The 22,486-nt window shown below is 35.2% G+C and overlaps 1 protein-coding gene across 1 annotated transcript in view; it reads right to left on the reverse strand.

The window, feature by feature from the left end:
* Nucleotides 1–1,814: 1,814 nt before the first annotated feature.
* The window catches only part of CNTN5 (contactin 5), a 394,493-nt gene continuing 373,821 nt past the window's right edge, over nucleotides 1,815–22,486 (reverse strand). The window contains exons 8-11 of the mRNA XM_058663995.1: nucleotides 14,662–14,843; nucleotides 6,538–6,674; nucleotides 4,367–4,496; nucleotides 1,815–2,242 (exon numbers count right to left, since the gene is read on the reverse strand). Of these exons, the coding sequence (XP_058519978.1) occupies nucleotides 2,034–2,242; nucleotides 4,367–4,496; nucleotides 6,538–6,674; nucleotides 14,662–14,843 (658 nt within the window). The 3' untranslated portion in view covers nucleotides 1,815–2,033. The remainder of the gene's footprint in view (nucleotides 2,243–4,366; nucleotides 4,497–6,537; nucleotides 6,675–14,661; nucleotides 14,844–22,486) is intronic.

The following is a 22,486-nucleotide window of genomic DNA, read 5'->3' on the forward strand; positions in this document are numbered from 1 at the left end:
TGTGTTTCCTAATATATTGTGTACAACTTCACAAAATTAATCAGGTTTTTTCTGGAAGAAATTACATTCTGGTTATTTCTCACCATATTTTAAAGTTTAGGATAACAGTTCTTATATGTCCCTAGCAAAACAGATAAATATGAAAAAGACTGTGTTTTGTGGGCCTGTTTCCTAAAGTAAACACAGAAGATTCAGACAGGAGCACAGAAACCGACCAGCCAATTAGTTTGTTTTCTCACTGCTTGTTGATAAAACATCCGAGTACATCGCATTCAGTTGTTAACAGAATCAGTTATTAACAGATCTAAGTATAAACTGTGAGTGATATTTTAACTGTAAATGTTTTAACTAGAAATTTTAACTTACCTATGAGTATGAAATGTTCAGATGACCAAAACCAATTCAATTAAAATTGTTTATCCCATTGTGCTAAATATAATATGCTTTGAACATAAATGGCACACTTGTCCAGTTAAAATGTTTTAAACTTAGCTAAATCTTGGTTTACTTGAATAAAGGTACATGTATTTTCCATTTGGTTCTATTTCCTGAACAACATTTTGACTGGTACTGATGCCTTGGAAAGTGAGGGATTCCAGGTCAGTAAATTTCTCTCACTAGCACAAGGGGTTAGTAGAAGAGAAAAAAAATTACAAAATCCAAAAGTATGTTTTAACTCGTGGAAACTAAAAATTTTAGTATGGCTTATTTTAATAGAAATCTCATAATGTTATACTTCCAGTATTTTTGCTTTTGCAAATGATGCAGCCTAGTTTAAAATCAAAAGGTGATATATTTATCAGGTGAACATTCTTACAGTGAGCTGAGATAAATTGGATAAGGCATGCCTGCTACTTCTATAAAACAAAGTAACGCATTTCAAATGGAATGGATTATGCTCATAAAGCCTTTATCTAGTTTGAGTACTCTGTAAAAGGTGTTAATACATTCAGGAAAAAAATGATAACTAGCAATGCGACTTTTTCTTGTTGTGCAATAGAATTTTTTCTTCTTTAGTCAGAAATATACAGGATTTGCTGTTTATGTGAGCATCTATGAAAAGATTCAAGATTATTTGAATTTCAGTTTTTGCTTAAATCTTCTGTTAAGAGAACCATTTTCTTCCAAAATAAGAAACAATATGACCTTTGCCATTCCCCCGTGATCACCCTTTCCAGGCAGCAGAGATCCTTGGGTCTGATGCAAACAAAAGCATTTCATAAATTACTACTTCATCCAACATTGGCAATTGATGATTGATCTGGCTTGTGGAGAAATTAAAATATCTAATGGGAATTTTCCAAAATACTGCAAAATTATTTAAAAGAATACTCAAAAGACTTCATCCTGAATAAAATTACAAGTGTTCTTAGATATAAATGAACAAAACGGAACTTTTTACACTTCTATATCAAAGATAAAACATCACATTATTTTGTAAACCTGAATCACCATTTTTTTACCACCAGAATGGTAACTGCAATAGAGCTATTGATCTTGGCATACAGACTGCAAAGTTGACAATCTAATTCTCTGGTCATTCTTCTCCATTTATAGTCTTGTAACAACCTTTGCCTTCTCACCAAAGACAAATGTTTAAGCTGTTAATATTTTTTGCACATCCCTTTTGTGCCTACGGTACCAACACAAAAGTGAAGACAAAAGGCAAACTCTGGCTGTACACCTCATGTGGTACATCACATGGCGAACCAGATTATCCAGAGGACTCAGGAAACAATGGCATTATTTGTTCAGTTTAGTGAATAAAACATAACCCTTAAAAGGAACAGAGATAACTTCTGTAACCCCCCAGACCTATACCTTTCAAATGAAAAACTAAAAGGAAGAGTGTTTGCTTCATTTGTAACTTAATGAAATTTCCAATTAGTGCTAATAACCTATGGAGGTAAAGAAGTCTGAACATACTGAGTTAAAATACTTGAGTTACTTCAAAATAACTGAAAACTCTCAATTCAGCTTGTCAAATAATGTCTCAGCTACTTCCAAACATTTTTCTTTATACTCGGCATGCGTCATCTGCAACACACCTCAAGTCGGTTTGGGGCTGGAATTAAGAAACAGACATCTAACCTTTTGTTTTCCCTAACTGCTCTGTCTCCCTTCTTCCAGGAGATGGTTGGTTTTGGAGAGCCTTGGGGATTGCACTCTATGATGACTTCTCGGCCTTTAGTGATAATGATGGCTTTTTGCAGTTGGTTTGGTGCAAAAGTAGGCGCTGAAGCTATTAAAAAAGAAAATGAAAGCTTTAATGTAAACAATGACAATCAAAGTTTACAACTTTTTCCCCCTGGGAAACAAGCCTCAAAATCCTGGAATACCCACATTTGTAACAGTTACTAGCTTAAAATTTATTAAATAAGATCTCTTACTGGCTGCCTGCATATTGGGAGATAACGAATTCCAACACGTAGGGCCAACAATGCATGTTTCAAAGCCTGGCATGCTTCAGTTATAATCACCAACTTCAGTTGTGAGGTAGTAATGAATGATGTGGACAGAACATCAACAGGCCTGCTAAGGGGAGCCTCTCGGGCTGCTTTGGAAGGATTGAACTTACCTATGGAAAAGGTAATTATGTATCCTCCACTTCCTTTCTGCATGTGTATTTTTTCTTACGTAAATATTGAGTTAGAGGTATAAAGAAGGTGGGAGATGCAGAAGGAGAGAAATAGGTCTGTTCACTGTGCAGATGACTCCAGCAGCTGGGACTGGATCAGGATGAAGCCAGGAGCTTCATCCAAGCCTCTCAGACGGGTGGCAGGGACCCAAATATTTGGGCCATCTTCCATTGCTTTATCCAGGCCATCTGCAGGGAGCTGGATCATAAATCGAGCAACTGGGATATCAACTGGCATCCTGGGGTGCTGCTGTTACAGATAGGAGCTTTACCTGGTACACAACACTAGATCTCTCAATTGTGAACCTTAATTCATATTTACTATTATGTAAAACTGAATTGTTTCAATGTAAATTTTCATATTTTTTGTTTATCATAACTACACACTTGTCTGTCTCTTACCACTATGTTTAGGTATTTTACCACATTTTTTTTCCCCTAGAAAATATGTCTGAAGTATTTGAGATGTTTATATCAACTGACCAATTCCTGGGTATTTCTTAACAATTTTATGCCCAAACTATATCAATACAAATGCATGGCAAAATGAATTTTAAAGGTTGTAGTTATAAGTATTGCATAAATATTATACATATATAATATATATACAGAAATATAAATAAGATTTATTAAAAGATTGGTAATGAAACTACCCAGTAATTTTAGGTAACATTTTTGGCCATCTAGTACAAGTAGAATATCAAAGGTAACTTTTAAAATATGAGTAGGAAATGAGCAGAGTTTGAGAGTTTTTGAATGTACCGTCAACTAAGGGAAAGGCCAAGTCAGATCGTCAGAGTTGATAATCACATACCAATGCACTTTTTTTCCTATAAAAATGCAAAATATGAAATCTTGTATCTATTTGACATGGAACGTTTTGAAGTGAAAACTTCCAAATTAAACTGTTATAGAAATGGTGGGTTCACACATTCTTCAGGTTTGTGGTGTTTCTGTCAATGTTACATCTTGTGAATCAAACTAATGAGTAGGAAGCATACTTTGGCTTCTGTCCACTTGAGGGGGACAGGTAAGGTCATGCAGATACCTATTTTCATAGACTACCTTCTGAGGTCCACTGATAATAAAATCAGACTAGCAAAAATAAAATCTGCTTCCGTGGTCCAGGTATTTGTTTGACATACTTTTTTTCCCATTGAATCAATTTTTTAGCACTTCAGTAAGACGTTGTGCCAGTGCCTAGTTTACCTCTTAGGAAGGATATAACCCTGTTTACCTGTTGAGCCTGGCCTCAAAAAGCCTTTGTTTAATATTGTAAGGATGTGATAGATTCTACCACTTGACAAGAGGGTGATTAACGTCAGAGTACGGTTGCTTGTGCAGCTAGGCAGGAAGTACTTGGTGGAAATATTAACCATCAATATGGGAATTGGGGCAGGCTGCTAGAATGCCACATTATTATACTCTAGATGCTTGTCTTTGAAGCATAATATATATAACTATGTCATAGCAAGACATATTGTATCAACATCTTAAGATTAATCCTGAAAGTAGAAAAAAAGGCATTTCCCCAAATCATGAGACAAACATCATGCAATACAAACCTGTCCTCCAGTGCCTAAGGAGAATATCAGCAAGACATGATATTTCATCTTTAAGCCATGAAGTAGGTTTTTGCAACCCCATCATAATCTTTGGGACTTAAAGAGTTAGAGCATACAAAGAAATGACTCTGCTTTCCCAGTGATTCACTTAGAAATTGCATACCTAAAATCTTCAGCTCAGCACTGGCATAAATGGCTCCATATTTATTTTCAGCTAAACACTGGTACATCCCAGCATCTGATTGATTAACACTGTGGATCATCAACACGCCATTAACCATCTCAACCCTACTCTGTAATGGAATAAAAAGAGTGAGATCTAGAAAGCAACAAATCAAACAAATCTCATAGGCAGAGTAAGAAGCCTTCAATTAATGCAGTTAAGCATTATTAGCATCATGGTGAATTTACGATCTCATTGTTGCTTCTTGTAAATTATAACTGTTTTCATGCAGCCATTGTGATGAATTTTACTTCCAGTTTTATTTCAAAACCAAACAGCCCATGTTGGTATACCAGTTAAGCTTGTGAATTATTAGCAGATAATGCTTTTATTTGGATGTCTTTGGAGGAAAAGCAGGTGTTCACATGGTAGAACGAGGATTGTAAACATGAGGTCAAGGTTAATATTGGTCAGGTTTTAACCACAATCCCTATACACCATGTTGATCTGACTGGAAGTCTGTATTTTTCTCTATTCCCAACACATACACACACACACAAGATTAGGAAACTGCCCACAACTAAATTCTGTACAAAAGTATAGCAAAAAATAAAAACTTTAGTGCAAGAAATTTAATATAGAAGACAGAAAGTTGAATATATGCTGAAATAAAATGAGATCAAGGTCAGAACTCAAATTTAAATGTAAAATATGCTTAGACAAGCAGGGTTTTGTTAATGCCACCTAAATCATTTTGTAGACTTTCTAATAAGTGCTTTGTTCATCAATATAGTGGCCAAGAAAGTTGACAATACTTTAAAAATAGTCCATTCTCTTAAGCAAATTTCCTGCCATTGGAATTTGTTATTCATCTGCTAAGAATAGAAGCCTAGCCAGCACAGTTCCTTCTGAAAGTTTATTTGGCAGTCCAAGGAGGGTTGGAATGAGAGTATGAATGATTAGTTCAGAATATCTGCTTTCCACCTAAAAGGTCTGAATTTGTGCTGTAAAGAATATGTGTGGAAAAAAATGTATAAAAACATTTTACTGGTGCTAGAGAGGATTTTGAATGTTACTTCATATCATAGCTTATCTTTGCCCCTCTGTATTCGATGCATAACTCTTGCAGTCCAAGTTGACCAGTGTTCTGTCTCTGAAACACTTGTGTTTTTGTTAAACTGTACTCTTTTTTTGTCTTTTTAACCAACAATTCCTCTTAAATCACAGCTAACTGAAGCCCAATGTAGCAAAGAACAGATAACAGAACCCAAACAGTGAAACCTGCTTGTGCTTCTCCTTCACTATTCCTATTCCTCCTCCGTTGTGCCTCCTATACAGATGATGAATAAGGCAAAGTGATTGAAGGACTAGCATTATTTTGAAGTTAAATAGTAACTGAGTTACTTTTTAAATCCAGCACGAAATTGTTTGAAAAAGCATAAAAATGTCAAAGACATTTACTCTTCAATGTTTTAAAGATTTATTTGAGTTGCACAAAAAGGACAAAACAGAAGGGAAATTTCTGCAGGTATACTCCCCAGATGGCTGCAACTGTTGGGGCTGGGCCAGTCAAAGCTAGGAGTTGGGAGCTTCCTCTACATCTCCTACATAAGGAAAAGGGGCCTAAGCACTTGGACCATCTACTACCGCCTTCCCAGGGGCATTAGCAGAAGGCTTGTTTGGACACGAGGAAGCCAGTTCTCCAACTAGGACCCATATGGGAAGCTGGCAGAGTAGCAGCTTTACCAGCTGTGCCACAATACCAGTGCCAAAAGACTAAATGGGGTGTGTGATTACAGAAAAAAATATTCCTCCAGGAAACAGGAGGCTATGATACTTTGCTGGTATTCCATTGCTAGATGTGAGACTCTGGGCAAGTCATTTTGTTTATACAGATTAACTGCCTCTTATGTAGGGTGATAAATATATACATACCCAAAGGTCATCTAGTAATGAGTCTAATAATCACTGATACCTTCCTAAGGCTGTATAGTTTAAAATATCTTAATATATTACCAAAAATTAGGTAATTAAAAGCTTAAATGCTTGTTATTTTTTTATTCCAAATATATTAAAGGCTGAAGAAGTGACTGGGTAACAATAGAGCTTACTGTATCTTGTATAAAATCTGGCTAAAGTTACACTGCAAGGCTAACAGTCTCTTACAGTACCTGAGGCAAGAGGGACGCTCCGTTCTTCAGCCAACGAAATGTGGGTCTGGGTTTTCCAGTAGCTTTACATTCCCATCGGAGAGGACTCCCACTGTCCAGTTGAGTATCATTCAGTTTTTCTACCCAATGAGGGTAGGCTGTAAGTGTTTAACAATGAAAAAAAAGGATGAATTTGTTTCTAGAATGCTACCAAGTTCAAAATTTACACAGAAAAATCCATGCAAGTAAAATCAAGTATTGAAAATATTTTTGGTATCTCATGACTTCTGCAAAATATGCAAACTATATTTTCTTGTATTATTCTGCTTTGAAGCCAGTGGCTTGATTGTTCCTAGGCCCACAGAACATGTTTAGTAGGAATTTCAGCACATAGAGGTAATGCCTTTCCCAAGTATTACGGCAGATTGGTAACAACTGGAGGTAATATACTGAGTTTGTGTTCGAAAGAAATATTTTCGGCAAAAAATAATTTCCTGTCAGATTCCAAGCTCTACTTTCTGTTGTTTGTCTATTTATTTTAGGTTTTTTTAGTTTGTATGGTTGTTTGTTTGCTATGAGGGGTTTTCGGAGCGATCCCGATGGTCACTGCGAGGGAGGGTGGGGGTCCAGAGTTGGAGCCAGGCGCGGACCAGAGAAAGCTCTCCTCCCTGGTCCCGAAGGAGGTTTATTGTTCTTCTGTTTCTGCGAACCGCTCAGGGCTTCTGGTTGTCTTTCCGATGACGTTGGTTTCTGCACGGTAGTGTTTGGACTTCTTCCATCCCCTGTGGAAGCTCCGGTTGGGGGTGGGTGACCTCAGAGTACTCGGCCTCCGAGGGCATCCAATTCCCTGTGGCCTCCTTGGCAGTTGGGATATAGTCCTTGTTGCTCGTATTAATAGTTTGTGGTGAAGGTCTGGGAGCTTGGAATCTGACAGGAAAGAGCTGGCGTGGATTGGCTCATGCTTCGCTGGGTGGGACACAAAGATTAGTCACTCCTCACCATGGTGTTGGGGATTTCCCTGCACACCCCTCCAAAATTAAAAAAAAAATGTTCTGCACCTTAATTGTGAACAAATGTCTTGTTAGAGTTACAAGCCAGTCTAGATTACCCTAAAATCTGCCAAGATCAGCAAAATTATACTTCAACACAACAAATGGCTAAATACTAAAATGAAATAGACACGAGACAGCTGAATGGTACCTTATAGCCATTTTAAGGTATATAGCAGCCGGTCCTGTATATAAACTAAAATTGAAATGTCAATGAGCTAATCATAGGTTGTGTTTAGGAACTTGCTTTTTTTTTTTTTTTTAAACATACTGGTTACTCACAACCATGTCAATTCCATAATGTTGCAAACTGCTGTTGATGTTATATTGGGACTCTTAATTGACTGTGATAATATTATACCAGCTCTAACTTCGGACCAGAAATGGTCTCCCCAAGAAACTGTTCAACCCATCTGGACAACAAGTAGCTGGACTCTATGCTTGGTATACGTATGCAAGGAAAGAATCTTGACTGAATTTGAACTGTAATACTACATCAAGGTGGAGGAATCCACCAGCAGGGAGGGATGTGGGGGGGGATTCCCAGAGCCTATGAAACTGTCACATAATGCAAAATAATTAATAATAATAATAAAATAATTTCATACGTTTCTCCACCCGTATTCAATGCAGGACTTTTGTAACTCAAGTTGACCAGTGTTCTGTCTCTGAAACCATGTGTGCTTTCTTTAAGATGTACTGTTTTTGCCTTTTAAACCGATAACTAAAGTATTACTTTAAACGTGTTAATCATATCTTTAAAAGGGTTCATCTGTCCTTTTGTGGTAGTTCTGCACTTTGAAGGAACTCACGTAGTAACTTATGTCCCCTCTTCTGTTATTAACTTAAATTGTTGGTTAGAGTTGGACAGCCAGGTAGATGGATGATTTGGAGCAGATCTGATTAGAAATACATTTATTTTGAGTACACACTGCTCAATAAGATAGTTGATTAGAAAATGTTGTTTTAGTAATGTTTAAATGATTTCTTAATGTGTTGCCACCAATGCTCCGATTTGAATCTTATGAGGCAAAAAAAAAAAAAAAACAGATCTTAAAAGTTACCAAATTGAAAGGGCTATTAACATTAAATATTTTCTAGTCTGAGGAAACATTAGAAATCATTTTAATGTTTCCTCAAGACTATACTGGATTATTTATAAAATTGCCTAATAGAGTACTGACTTCCAAATGAATTTTTCTTAGGAATATATTAGAATTCTAATTTTTGTTGCTTTAAGTGTCTTTGAATACTACCAACAGTGCAATATTTACATTGAAAAATGTATGATCCCACAATGTATGTTTGTCAGATAAAACTCTAGTGGGTGACAGAATTATATTATTCAAATCCATTCTAACAAGAAGTGTGCAAACAGAAGCAATCTGTTAACTGCTTTCTGAATTAATGTCAATGTACCATTTCTTGACATATGAGAGGTGGTTTCAGATCTTGCTGTTTACAATTAAGATAGTGTGCACTTTTTGTGTTTGTGCCAAGCTAACCAATATGCATAGGACTCTCGCTCTGAGATACACACACATATATACATACATATATACATGTGTATATATAAGATAATATGCAGATATGTAATGTCTGAATCATAAGAGAAGACACTTTTGGTGTTACGGGTGACTTCTGCTTTACATGCCATTATCAATTAGTATGTATAAGCTATTAAAAACTTGACAGGTAACGCCCTCCAAATACAGACATACTAATTCAAATGTGCACAGACACACTAACACAAATGGTATGTGAGCTGTAGATAATGCAAAATGAAGTTAAGCTTCATATTGAAATAAGTTTAATACCATCGTTGGTAAATCAACATACACAATATTTGAATCTATGAAGTGGCATCCTTCATGTACCTGGAAAATGTAGATGATCAATGAAGCTTCTCCTGTTTTTGATTATTGCAAGATGCTTAATGAACTGCAGAACTAAAATAGCAACTAAGCTAATAGAATGTTTAAACAATTAAACACTAGATAATACTCTCAAATAATTTGTCTTGATACGGAAAAATATGCAAGAATCTTAATGCGCTTTATTGGTAATACATAATAAACACAGAAGGTTTACACTTAAATTTCTTAGATAGCCTAAATTGTATCTATAAAATGCATTAATTTTTTTTAGCAAAGGATTGAGAGTAACTAAAGGGAAATAGCTTTGATTTTCATGATAAAGTTAATAATCAGACACAGTCTACATTGTAAAGAATCTGTCATATTTAGAAAAAGAAAATCAAAGATTGAATCACATTGAAAATAAACCTGATAACTTCTTTTATCCAGCTTTTGTTAGGGCTCCTATTTTAGGGTGTGGAAAATAAGGCATACAGCCCTAGAAACTCAGCAACTAAGAATCTCACCAGGTGCACTGTATAGTGACAACTACTTCTATAATACATGTGAGCTTTAAATTCATCTATGGGGTATATTTTTGAAACCCTAAGCAGATGTGCATAAACTCTTGTTTATTATCTCTTGTCATTAGAGATTCTGTGAATGTGTACAGATAAATGTTCACAGTTCAGAAACGGGGAGGCAAATAAATCTTAAGTACTGAACAGTCAACATATTTCACCGACATAGGTCACTTTTAATATTATAGCTCTCAGCTATGGACCAGAGTGTAATGTAGTGTGCTGGAAAGATACAGATGAAAGGCAAATGAGGGAACTAGTCCCAGTGCTATCCTGCCCTAGCTCCAAGATGTGATTGCGAATGAGATATTTAACCTCAATGAATCTCATGTGTAAGTGGAAGAGAATTATTATTTCAATGGCCACTTTTGTAATAACATAAAACATACTGGATCCTACCCTCCAACTCATTGCCTTTTTTAACATAATTTTGAGTCATATATGAACACACATGACATTTTTTCTGGCAATAAAATAAGGCAAGGTAAGAATTTTTTTCCAGAGGATTAATTTCTTAAACATATGAAATCATTTCTTAAATTCCAATATGTCTTAATAGCTAAGCTATCTTTAAAAATCATCCCTACTAGAGATAAACATGATTTTGAATAAAGTTAGGGATGGGACAACTAACGGAAAGCAATTTTACTGCATCAGTTTTCTCCTAAATTAATTTCTATTTACTATGCTTTATTATCTGCTGCTTATCCCATTCTTATCTCAAGGCTTACATCACTAATGTACCACAGAGACATAGGATCCTATAGTTGGGAGTTGAATTCTAATCTCATGTTGCTAAGGTGAATTCTGGTTTGACTGCTAATTATGTATGGGATTTAAGTACAAGCTTTGCACTTCCAGATTTAGATTGCTCATTTATCATATGGGAATTACAATATGTAAGTCTTTTATGAGTTAATGAATGAACATATCAACTACAATATAAGTGTCTGAAACAGAAGCTCCTATTTTTTCTAAAAGATTTATTTCTTTGAGAGACAAAGTGACAGATTCACTGAATTTGGTTGACAGATTCTAATCGCTAATTCATGATTCACTTCCCAAATATTTGCAATGGCTGGGGCTGGGCAAGCCAAACCCTGGAGACTGGAATTCATTTCAGGTCTCCCATGTGGAAGGCATAGGACTTGGCTTCTTGAACCATCTTCCACTACTTTTGCAGGAACATCAGCAGGGAGCAGGAACTGAAGTGGAACAGCCAGGATTCAAACGTGTGTTTATGTGGGATGCTGACACCACAGGCAACAACTGAACTTGATGTACCACACAGACCGCAGTTCCCTAGTTTTCTTGTACAGTCTCTGTTGCTTTGATCTATTCCCCACAGTGAGCCTTATTTTAACCATTATTTTAATATTTGCATAGAAATGAATACAACCTACTGGGCACAATACTTAACATTTAATGGTAGAAACAGGAAAAGAGCAATCTTTTGAAATGTTGCAGTTGAACCTCAGACATTGGAAGCCATTAAGATTCATGAAAGTAACATCGAAATTTTATAAAAACTTTTGCATCATATTTTATACTTTATTGTATGCTCACTATACGCAACTTAGTGTTTTTAAGTATCTTAAAGGCATGAATACTGATATCTGTGCTCTTAAATAGCTTTTGTGTGCTATTAATATTATCTAGTAATCAGAGCAATTGTGCCCTTATAAAATAATGAATTCCTGGTTGAGCTAGCAGGGCCCATGTAATCTTTACCATATCCTACATTTTGCATGATAGTTTTCCATACAAAAACTTGCTTTTTGAGATACTTTTACAATGTAAGACGACCTCAGTGATGCTTCTGTTGCCTTCCCAACCACCATTTCTCTCGATGCCGCCTTTCGCTCTGTCACTTTTCTGCTCTTTCTTGCTTTATTCTACATTTATTTTGTTAATTTTCTTTAATAGGAAAACTCAGTGGGCAAAGTTCAGTTTATTTTTGTAGATACAAGTCTTCTGTGTCTAGTTGAAACCTTGTCTCTGATCAATCACCAGAAACTTGGGGAGGCATAGCAATAATTAAAATTACTTAACCCACAAAACTGTATAACAATAAAAGTATATTCAGTAATTTTTCATAATATACTAAGGTTCAGATTAATTTCAAAATTTGTAATTGTTTTTTGTGACTAAGATTTTCAAACCTATTTGTGTTATATTGGACACATAAATTTATCCTGATGTTCATATTTAATTATCATAGGTTTTTTTACATTGTATTGTGCTGTTAGTAATATACTGCTGAATATTTTAAAAGTAGCTTAAAATTATGCCTAAAATTTAAGCATGCTTTGGTAGTACTTTGATTAAAAAAAATGTTGCTTGGAAACACTGCCTTAGAAATCTAATTGAACTTAGCATTTAAAGCATTTCAGTCATTACATTTTGAAGAAATTGAACTATAGCAAAGAACTTGAGTGGAATATCTTTAGTATCCATTGTTGGCATAAAAAGGTCAGTCTTTACTCAAAACAGGAGAGCCACAGTTAGAGCTGGGAGAGAGTTAAGAGAAATCCATTGCACTAAGAAGTGTCTGAACCTAAAATGTACGCACTGTGAAACTTTCATACCTACTGCCAGACAGGTGGAACTGCTGGTCAAGACAATGTGTACATTTTTAGAAGTTGGTGAGGAGGAAATCCCACGTCAAACAGTTTTAGAAGTACTAATGCTGGGTGAACATGTAACAACTGGAATCCTTGAAGAAATTAGTAGGACACTAATCATGATTCTTTGGCAGATGTCACAAATGAGAATTATCTATGGCAATTCAGAGTGCCTGAACACTTGATGAGCCTTTTGGGAAGTAACTCTAAACATGGGCTACACTGAGAGGTCATGTGTTTTCAGTACACAATTTTTGGTCTGCCAAAATCATATGCCCAGTGGTTAACTACTTCTCTTTCTAGGTAATAGTCCAGATCATTTTACTATTCATATGCTGCTTTAATCCAGTTGGTTTACATGTTCATCCATTGTGCATGATGAGGCAAGCTCAAGATTGTTTCAGAGGCATTTCCTCTCACCAAAAGCTGCACAGTAATATTAAATCAAATATTTTTCTACATTCCTTGCAACAGAGAAAGCTGTCTTTAAGTTACTGGGATGAGAAGAAGAAACAGAAGTGTGGGCCATGTAAGAGCCTAGCTCCCAGGATGTACTGTATCATTCTTTCTGGTATTGGGAAATCCTAGTGACAGAGCCATTTTGGGCATGCCCTGACATCTTTCATAGTTTTCAGAGATTATGATGCTCCTAGCAGGTGTGTGTGTGTAAAGTTAGGTTGAACACTTGCCAGCAAATACAAGATTTGTATGTGTAAAAAGGGACCTGTAACATTTCACACTTGTTGCTGTGAGGATAAAGTAAGACATTGTATTTGAATGCTAATGTTCCATTGTGAGTAGAGAAGCAACATTTTTTTTTTTTGCTTTAGCTTTAAAGTGCTAATGATTTGTTTTAATGAATTTTATCAATTTTTACCTCTGGATTTCATCAAAATGTAACAGCCGTGGCCTTACAAGAATGAAACCAGTGCTGCTATTTCAGTCTTTAAAATTCTTAAATAAATTATGTTCTTTTTTTTTCTGGATATTTCCCTAATTTGTCCTAGCATTAAATATCATTTCTAAAACTAATGTAGAGTCATACAGTAGACAATTCACCTCTTATGATCCTTTGCACATGCCTTTATTGTAGCATATAGTATGCTTGGCTCTAAAATTTCCATAAAATGGAGCAGTATGAGAGATTTAATTAGCAGTATTTAAATCAATGAAAAAACAAAATGTGCAGTATATAGTCAGTTTGGTTGGAATACAGAGTTTTTAAAGGAGTTTTAAAATATAAAGAAAGGTTGAATTTAGTTATTGGTTGATGGATATTTTAATTAACATAATATAAACTACTTTGAAGTTTGTTATTTAGATCATAACTCATTGTATTCAGAATACAACCATTTACCCATTATATACACGGTGTAAGAAAATTCAAGATGTGGATGCAATAAGTAAATGCATAGAAAGGAATATGTGACTGAAAACATTTGAATCAGACTGTTCCAATTTTATAAACAACTAACTGCACTATGCACAATGTTCAGACTAGCAATCAAGAGCCTCTCTGATCTACATTGTTGGATTAACATATGCCAGAGGTCAGTAACACTTCTTTATAAAGGTTTGGTAGTAAATAATACAAAATTTTTAAAAGCACCTAGTCTTTCTGCCCATAATTCTACCATAATCAGACAATAGCTGATAGATGAAATAAACACTAATGAATGTGACTTGTTTCAATAGAACTATAAAAACATGACAGCCGGATAGCATTTCATTCCTTAGTACTATGTTGTAACTCCTTACCAGAGGAACGGTAGAGTAAATTAATAAGGTTTATAAGATTTTTAACTAGTAGAGAATTTGTTAGTGCGAAGAAAATCTCGTTTCCAAGGATATAAATTTTACATTTTAAATGGATATTGATAATTCTCCATTTCTGATGTAAAACATTTAAAATACTTTATGGTGTAAAACATGTATGATTACAGTGTATGATTCTAAGCAACAGTGCGTCCATCATTACATTGGCATTTTTAACTAGATTCTCAAGAAGGAAACATGTTTTGCTGAAGAGACTTACTGTATACTTGTAACTGTCCACGAAAAGAATTTTTTCCACGTGAGTTCTCAGCTCTGCACTCGTAAATTCCTGCATCATCTAGCTGCACATTTGGTATTTCCAGCACTGCCTGAGATTTCCGCAGACGTGACTTACTGGGAATATATCCATTAACCTTCATCCATGTGATGGTTGGAACAGGGCTTAAAAGGGAACAAAAATACTGTTAATATCCTTTACACTATTAGGAATAGATATTGTGTTATCTGGCAGTTTAAGTACTTAATAGGCTGAGTGCAATAAAATGTAATCACAATTAGGGACCCTGCGATGGTTGATATATTTCACTTTCCATGTGGATTGTCTGTTAAGTAATTAGATGAAGAGTCTCTTTTTCCTTCACATTTCAGTAAAGCAATCTGGAGAAAATCTTACAGATGCTTAAATATTGGAGTCTTTAAAATGTCTTTTTTTTTAAATGGCAAAAGTTACCTAGAAAGATTACTAATATATGCTTTTACAGAAATGACTGAAATAAAATGTTCCTGAATTAAATATGAACTTAGGCTGCCTCCATCCATGAGACTCTTTCTACAACTACGAATTTCCTGTAGTGTACTTGGTCTCCTGGATGCATATATTCATACATGATAAATGACTTTTCTTAAAGGTTGATTTCCATTGATTTGAATCTCTCAGTTTCAGAAAGCAAGATTATCTTCCACCTTTTCTCTCTTCAATTAACTGCAATAGCTGAATCTTAGCTAGGGAGAAGGCTGGAATCAAGATCTACATCCTGGTCACCCATAGGAATGGCAGGGACTCAGACACTTTAGCTGTTATGCCATCATCTGTTATGCATGTAAGTAGGAGGGTCCATAGGAGGCAAAGCTGATGGGATTTGAACCACGCTATCCAGTGTGGAATGTAGACATCCCAACGAAGTCGGCCACTATTGTTTGTTTTAATATGAACCTTTGTGCTTACTGTTTTAATAAAAGATCATATCCAATAAATGTTTACCAGACCAAAATATTGGCTACTAGCTGCATACTATTGCATCATGCAGCTTTACAAGGACTGAATCAACTGTCCTTCATAGTTGGAACATTCAGCATAGTCCCAGTATTTTTTTTTTTTACTATAATACAATGTTAATATAAAAAACCCTGCACCTGTCAGTTGCTGTTCATTTTCTATAGCAGGCATTCACAAAAGTAGGACTGATGGATCAAAAGGCATGTACATTTGTCATTTTAATGACTACTGCCACATTGTTTTTCAATAGCAGCTCCTACACCTATGAGTAATAAGATACCGTTTGCTCATTTTTACAGCATTATTTGTAATCAATCTGATTACCATTTTAACCTATTAATACTGTTAGGTTATTTCATTGCTCATTCCATTAATATTTCCTTGAACACGAAAGACATTGAAAAACTTCTTATAATTGTATAGGCCATTTGTGTACGCACTTCTGTGAATTGTTTGTTACTTATCTTATTTGTATTAATTTCTCAATTTCTTGGTGTTTTTATGTATTAGTCATTAAACTGGCTCTCAAAGTCATCCAAGGAGTATTGTTAATTTATGATGGCATCTGTGGTAGAATTTTTAACTATTTATTGAGGAAAACTTGTTTGTACTTTCCTTAATGGCTCCTTAAAATTTAGAAAAAATGACCTTGTTTAAAAAATTACCTCTATATCCACCAAGGGCACATCAGGTGCTATGTACAGTTTGCCAAAGGCTATGTGCATGTGTTGAGCTGGGAGCAAACTCACTTCCATCTCAGTGCATTGCACTGGTCCCACAGGGAAAATAATATCAACTTTGGCACCCTAAGGATGAAAATGGGTTTGGGTTGCCCTCAGATGTAGTGGCAAGCAGGTTCTGGCAGATCAGGACCACCAACAACCTAGTTACTTAGCGTACCTGGTGTCTCCCTAATCCTGGTATCAGCTGGAACTAGAAGTGTGAGAATGTTTGTACAGACAGCAGTGCAACCACAGTACAGGATCACAGGAGATGGAGAATGGTGAGACAGGAGCTGGGGCTATGGAGACCATGGTAGAAGCCTAACACAAGAGGCCAGACCTGAAACTCGCTGGAGGGAATGGTGCAAATTGCTGCAAATAAAGAACTGGCTACCAAACATAATAAACAAAACTGAACTGTAAACCTATGAGTGACACAGCAGAAACCTGCTCTAAGGGAAAGAGCCTGCTAACCAGAAGCACAACGATCAAAAGCAAAAGAAGAGACAAGAGCACAATGAATATTACTGAAGACTCCTCTGCAAAGGAGCAAAAGCCATTGCCAACCTCAGATTTAATTGAGCAATACATAGAGGAAATGTGGGATACAGAATTCAGAAAGCTCATTATGAAGCTTCTTATCAACAATCAGAAGCACATCCAGGAGTTCAAGGAATTTAAGGAGTGTGTCACACAGAAAATAGCAACACTGAAAAAAATCAAGCCAAATTATTGGGAATGAAGGATGCAATAGATCAAATTAAAAATTCAGTAGAAGCTCTTAATAATGGAATGAATGAGGCAGAAGAAAGAATCTCAGAATTGAAAGATATTTCTTGCCACAATGGTGAAACAATCAAAAAGCTGGAAGTGGAGCTGGGACAAGCTAGCCTAAGTATTCAAGAATTAAGAGACACTATTAAAAGGCCCAACTTAAGAGTTATGGAAGTTCCAAAAAGAGAAGCTGGGATTAAAGCTATTATCAATGAAATAATACATGGAAACTTTCCTAATCTGGAGAAAGAATTGGGAAACGGCATGCAGGACAGCATAGAACTCCAAACAAGGTTGACCATGACACATGATAATCAAGTTCTCTTCAATCAAACATAAGGAAAATATCCTTGAATGTGCCCCTGAAATTCCAACACAGCTGATCTCTGACAGGAAACTGTATAAGCCAGAAGAGAATGGAATGACATATTCCGGATTGTAAGAAGACAAGATTGTTGGCCCAGAAAAATGTATCTGGCAAAGCTTTCCTTTGTCCTTAAAAATGAAACAAAATTTTTCCACGGTACAGAAAAAAGAATATCCCTCTTCCAAACCTACCCTACAAATGATACTTAAAGATGTTCTCTTGACAGAGAAAAGGAATAGTGCCCACCAAAACCAAAGGCAAATGTGAAGAACATCACAATAAATAACAGAACACTAAATGAACAACCCATTGCTAAAATGACACGACTAAATTACCACCTATCCATATTAACTCATTTTAAATGGCTTAAAACCATCAATCAAACATCACAGATTAGTACAGTGGCTTAAAAAAAAACAAAGTCCATTTTATCTCATTTACCTACATGAGATACTGTATTTCATGGATTTAGATGTTTTCATTTTCATTTTTTTCAACTATAAAATTTGTGCAGTGATTTTTGTAATGTTCTCATTAATTTGGATCATTAGTTCATTGGCACCACCTTCATGTTTTCAATATGAAGTAGCATATGAAATTATTTCAGCATCACTAAATAAAACTTTCTCCCTAAGTATATTATATGTTTTGTCACATAATGGAATTACATATACTTGTGTCTATTTCAGGCTTCTCCGTTTTACCCTGCTATTTTACTTATTATCTATATTTAATAAAGGTTGCGCTGTGAAACCCTCAACTACTTTTTCCTTAGGATTTCTCACTATTTCCCTCTATATTTCCTGACCCAGAAACATATTTTCCTGTTTCCAATCATTCTGTTAAAATTCTACTAATCCTTAGAGACCCGTCCTAAATGTCGTCTTTTCAGCCACGTCTTACTTGTGTAGCCAGCAGAAACATTTTCTTTCAGGTAATAAAGTGCTTTGTGTATCCTACATGCATCACTTGACTCATTCTACCATATATTTTAAGTGTAGTGTATTTTTTCCCGTTTTACTTGTGGGAATGATAAACTTGTTCATCATTGTAATCAATGGTATGATAAACTGTAACCTGTATGACAACACCAATTCTTGATTATGTTAAGAATGATCTGAATTTTTGTTACTTGGCTTTTTTTCACATTTTTCTAAAAGGTGAGATTTTGACTTACTATGGCTTGTGGTAATACTGAATAGAGGTTGGTTCGTGTACAGTTAACTTTGTGCATGCAATCCTGTAATCAATGATTGCTTGATAAACTTGTTACAATGTCCCAATCTTTTATATTTTTTCAAAAATATGCATTTTGAAATCAATTACAGGGAAAGGGAGATGTGGAGATCTCCAACTGCTAGTTCACTTCCCAGATGGCCACATAGTCAGGGCTATGAGCCAGGATGAAGACAGAATCTGGGAGCTTCATCTGGGAATCCTAAGCAGCTGCCATGGGCCCAAATGCTTGCCCAACCTCTGTTACTTTTCCCAGGCCATCAACAAACTGAAATGAAAGTGGAGTGGCTGTAACACAAATTTGTGCCCATGTGGGATGCCAGTATTGCCTGTGACAGCTTTATCCACTGTATCAGTCACTCATCCCATGCATTTCTTGGAACATTGATAAGATTGTCATCATTGAGTTATTGGTTCAGCCACCTTCTATAGTCTATATATTTGTTTAAACCGTTGCTTTAGGCAACTTTGAGAGTTAATTATCTATTGAAATATGAGTATTCATCCATAATATCAAGGTTTCATCAGTGATTAATTACTGAAATTTTCAAATTCCAAACTCCATGAATAAAAATAACTTATCATTTCAAAGCTATTTTATTTAGATCTTATTTCCAGAGTTATTAAAATTTTATGTCCTATATCAGAGACTCTGTGATGATTAATGGTTGAAAGTGCCCAAGACAAACGTTGGCAATAGTGGTTAAAATCCTGCTGGGAGTTTGAGGAATCCAGTCCCTGTTCTGCTTCTCAAGCAGAGCTCCTGCAAATACTCTCATCTTGGAAGTTAGAGGTGGTGGCCTCCATCCCCAGCACTGACACGGGAGACCTGGAATGAAATGTTAACTCCATTCTGTCAAATGGGGACTGAACAAGTACACAGAAGATCTGTTCTTCTCTGACTTTTCATGTTAATATGGGTGTTTTTCAAACTTCTCAGTAATTCAAGATTTTTTTTTTTTTTAAAAAGGCAACTATATAGTAATGATCTCTGTACTCGGATTTTTAGTCATGTGCTATTTTCCCTACACAGGTAGCATCATTTACTATTAAGAGGCATGAACATGACCATAAACTTGGGTTAGAGTGTATTTTTGGACATAAAATCCCATTTGGCCATAGGAAGTTTACTCAAGATCCATGACTTTGGATTCACTACATGTAAAAATGAGAATATTGATTTGTTCTTCCAAAATGCAAATACCTTAGGACAACAGAATCATTTTCTTCTGCAGTATTTCTATACTGCTTCATAGAAGGTTTTGTATGTTGTCAGCATTAAAGTTTTTGAAATGGTTTTTATATTGAAGAATTAAATGAAACAACTCTTAGAAATTACATAGAAATCTCTATGGCAATCTTCATGGCAAATAGCAAGTTCCCCAAAAAAGGTTAGCTCTATTTTAAAGTCAGAAGCTTAGTCAAAGATTTATCTAACTCACAGGTCTTTAGAGTTTTTACGTGTGTGTGTTTTAATTGATTTTTGGATTTGTCAGAATTATCAGTTCTGTTGATCAGCACATTTGTATAGTATGTAAACCTTCTCAAATCAGTAATCAACAAATTAATTTGTTTAGTTGTGATTAAAACATTTAAATTTCCTTAAGGTAGCTTATTAATTTGATCATCTACTTTGAATACTTTTCTGATAAGTTTTAACTTGTTTAGAGATTTCCAAGTTTTTGCATGTTTTTCAGGCACATACATTCAAAAGAAAGGCTTAACCTTGTATTTTAAAACAATCCTTCCATCAGTATGATATGCCAGTCTTTTAATGTGTCCTAGACTTGATCTTTTTTCTTATTTGGCATTTTCACCTCAATTCTCAAAGGTGAGATTCATAAGTAGAAGATCAAATTCAATTTTCTTATTAGAAAGTTTTATTTTTAAACTGTCATCATAAATATAACTTTGGGTAGTTTTTACTAATTTTGCGATTGAGATACTTAGTGTTTCATAATTTTAAAGCAATCTAAAATCTTACCAACTATATGAAATATTCACAGAAAAATGAAACACCCATATTGATAATGTTTCATAGGGATGAGGATCTTAGAGTACACCTGCTTCACTCTATGGAAAACTGCAATATGAAAAATGCTTTTCATGTTCTATTTTAACTGACCTGTTAGAGATGTGTTAATTTTGCCTTTATTCCATCACTACCAGTATCACCTACTTCAGTAAGTTTTGCCTGTATTTGATTGATTTTTCTCCCTGGATATAACTGTAAATGAAACTTAATATTTGGGTTTTAATTATCCTTATCTAGATAAGATGACCCTATTTCTAATTTAATGATATTTTTACTTTCTTTTCTCAAATACTCAATTAACCTCAGGCACCTTACCTATTTATTACTTTTTTTGGAATGTCACTTTGTTTTGATTTGATTCTTCTAAACAATAAATTGCTGAACTTCATTTTTTACCCAAAAACTCAATTGTAAATCTTTGCGTCTCAGTGCTGGGTTTGGAATTTTAGTTTTTTTCTAATGAATTTAATTTTTTATTCAGTCATTTTCAACTTACCAAATAATGTTATGTTTATGTGGAATGTTAGTAGCAATAACATTTGGAGAAAAAAGCCATACATTTTTACATCAAGAAATTTGTCAGTAAAAGTAACCATACATATTAGCAAAGTAGAAGATCTAATAATCATATTTATAAATGTATGTTGTAATGACTGTGTGAAATATTATTTTGAATAGTTGAAAGATAGTACCTCCAAAAGTGGTGGATATGTTAGATAGTCTTATACAGAATGAATCAAGAGGGAAGAGGCTGGAAATACAGAAATAGAGTGATAATGCTTTTAAAATTTCACATATGATGATACTTTGCAAATACTGGTTTGTAAGACATAATTTTACTTCTTAACACTTACAAACATACTTTGAGTATTCAAACTTCTATATCAAGGCTAACTTGGTTAATAATTGTTTGCCTTCTGTACTGTAGTGATTTTCTGTTTTTCTGTCCTTCTTATAACTGATTACACTATTGACTAAGAGGGTTACTTTACTGATTTTCTGTCCTGGGGCTCTTGCAATTGATCTGGAGGAGAGTTTCAATCACCAACTATAATACGAAATTGTCAAGTTACCCTTTAACAACTACCCATTTTTGCTGTAGATATTTTAAAATTTTATTAGGTGAATGCACATTTGAATAGATAATGTACTCTTGAGAAATTTATCTTACTTAGAAATCATCCCTCTTAGGCAGCATTTCTTATGAAGTACAATGATCTGATATCAACATCAGCTGTTCAACTGTTAGTGTATGCATGGCATTTCTTTCTCTTTTATTTTTATTGCAAAGGCAGATATACAGAGAAGAGGAAAGACAAAGATCTCAAGTGCTTTGATTCACTCCCCAAGTGACTGCAATGGCCGGATCTGAGCCAGTCCAAAGCCAGGAACCCAGAGCCTCTTCCAGGTCTCCCACACACATGGTTGCAGGGTCCCAAGGCTTTGGACTGTCCTCGACTGCTTCCCCAGGCCACAAGCAGGGAGCTGGATGGAAAGTGGGGCTGCTGGGATTAGAACTGGCACCCATTTGGGATCCTGACACATTCAAGGCAAGGACTTTAGCTGCTAGGCTATGGTGCTAGGCCTGCATTTCTTCCCTTTTAACCCTTGTTATACTTAACTACATGCTACATACAAAATATCTAATTTGTCTTGCTTCCTGATCTTGGGAAT

The sequence above is a fragment of the Ochotona princeps genome, chromosome 4 (genome assembly GCF_030435755.1).
Source record: "Ochotona princeps isolate mOchPri1 chromosome 4, mOchPri1.hap1, whole genome shotgun sequence".
NCBI classification, from domain to species: domain Eukaryota; kingdom Metazoa; phylum Chordata; class Mammalia; order Lagomorpha; family Ochotonidae; genus Ochotona; species Ochotona princeps.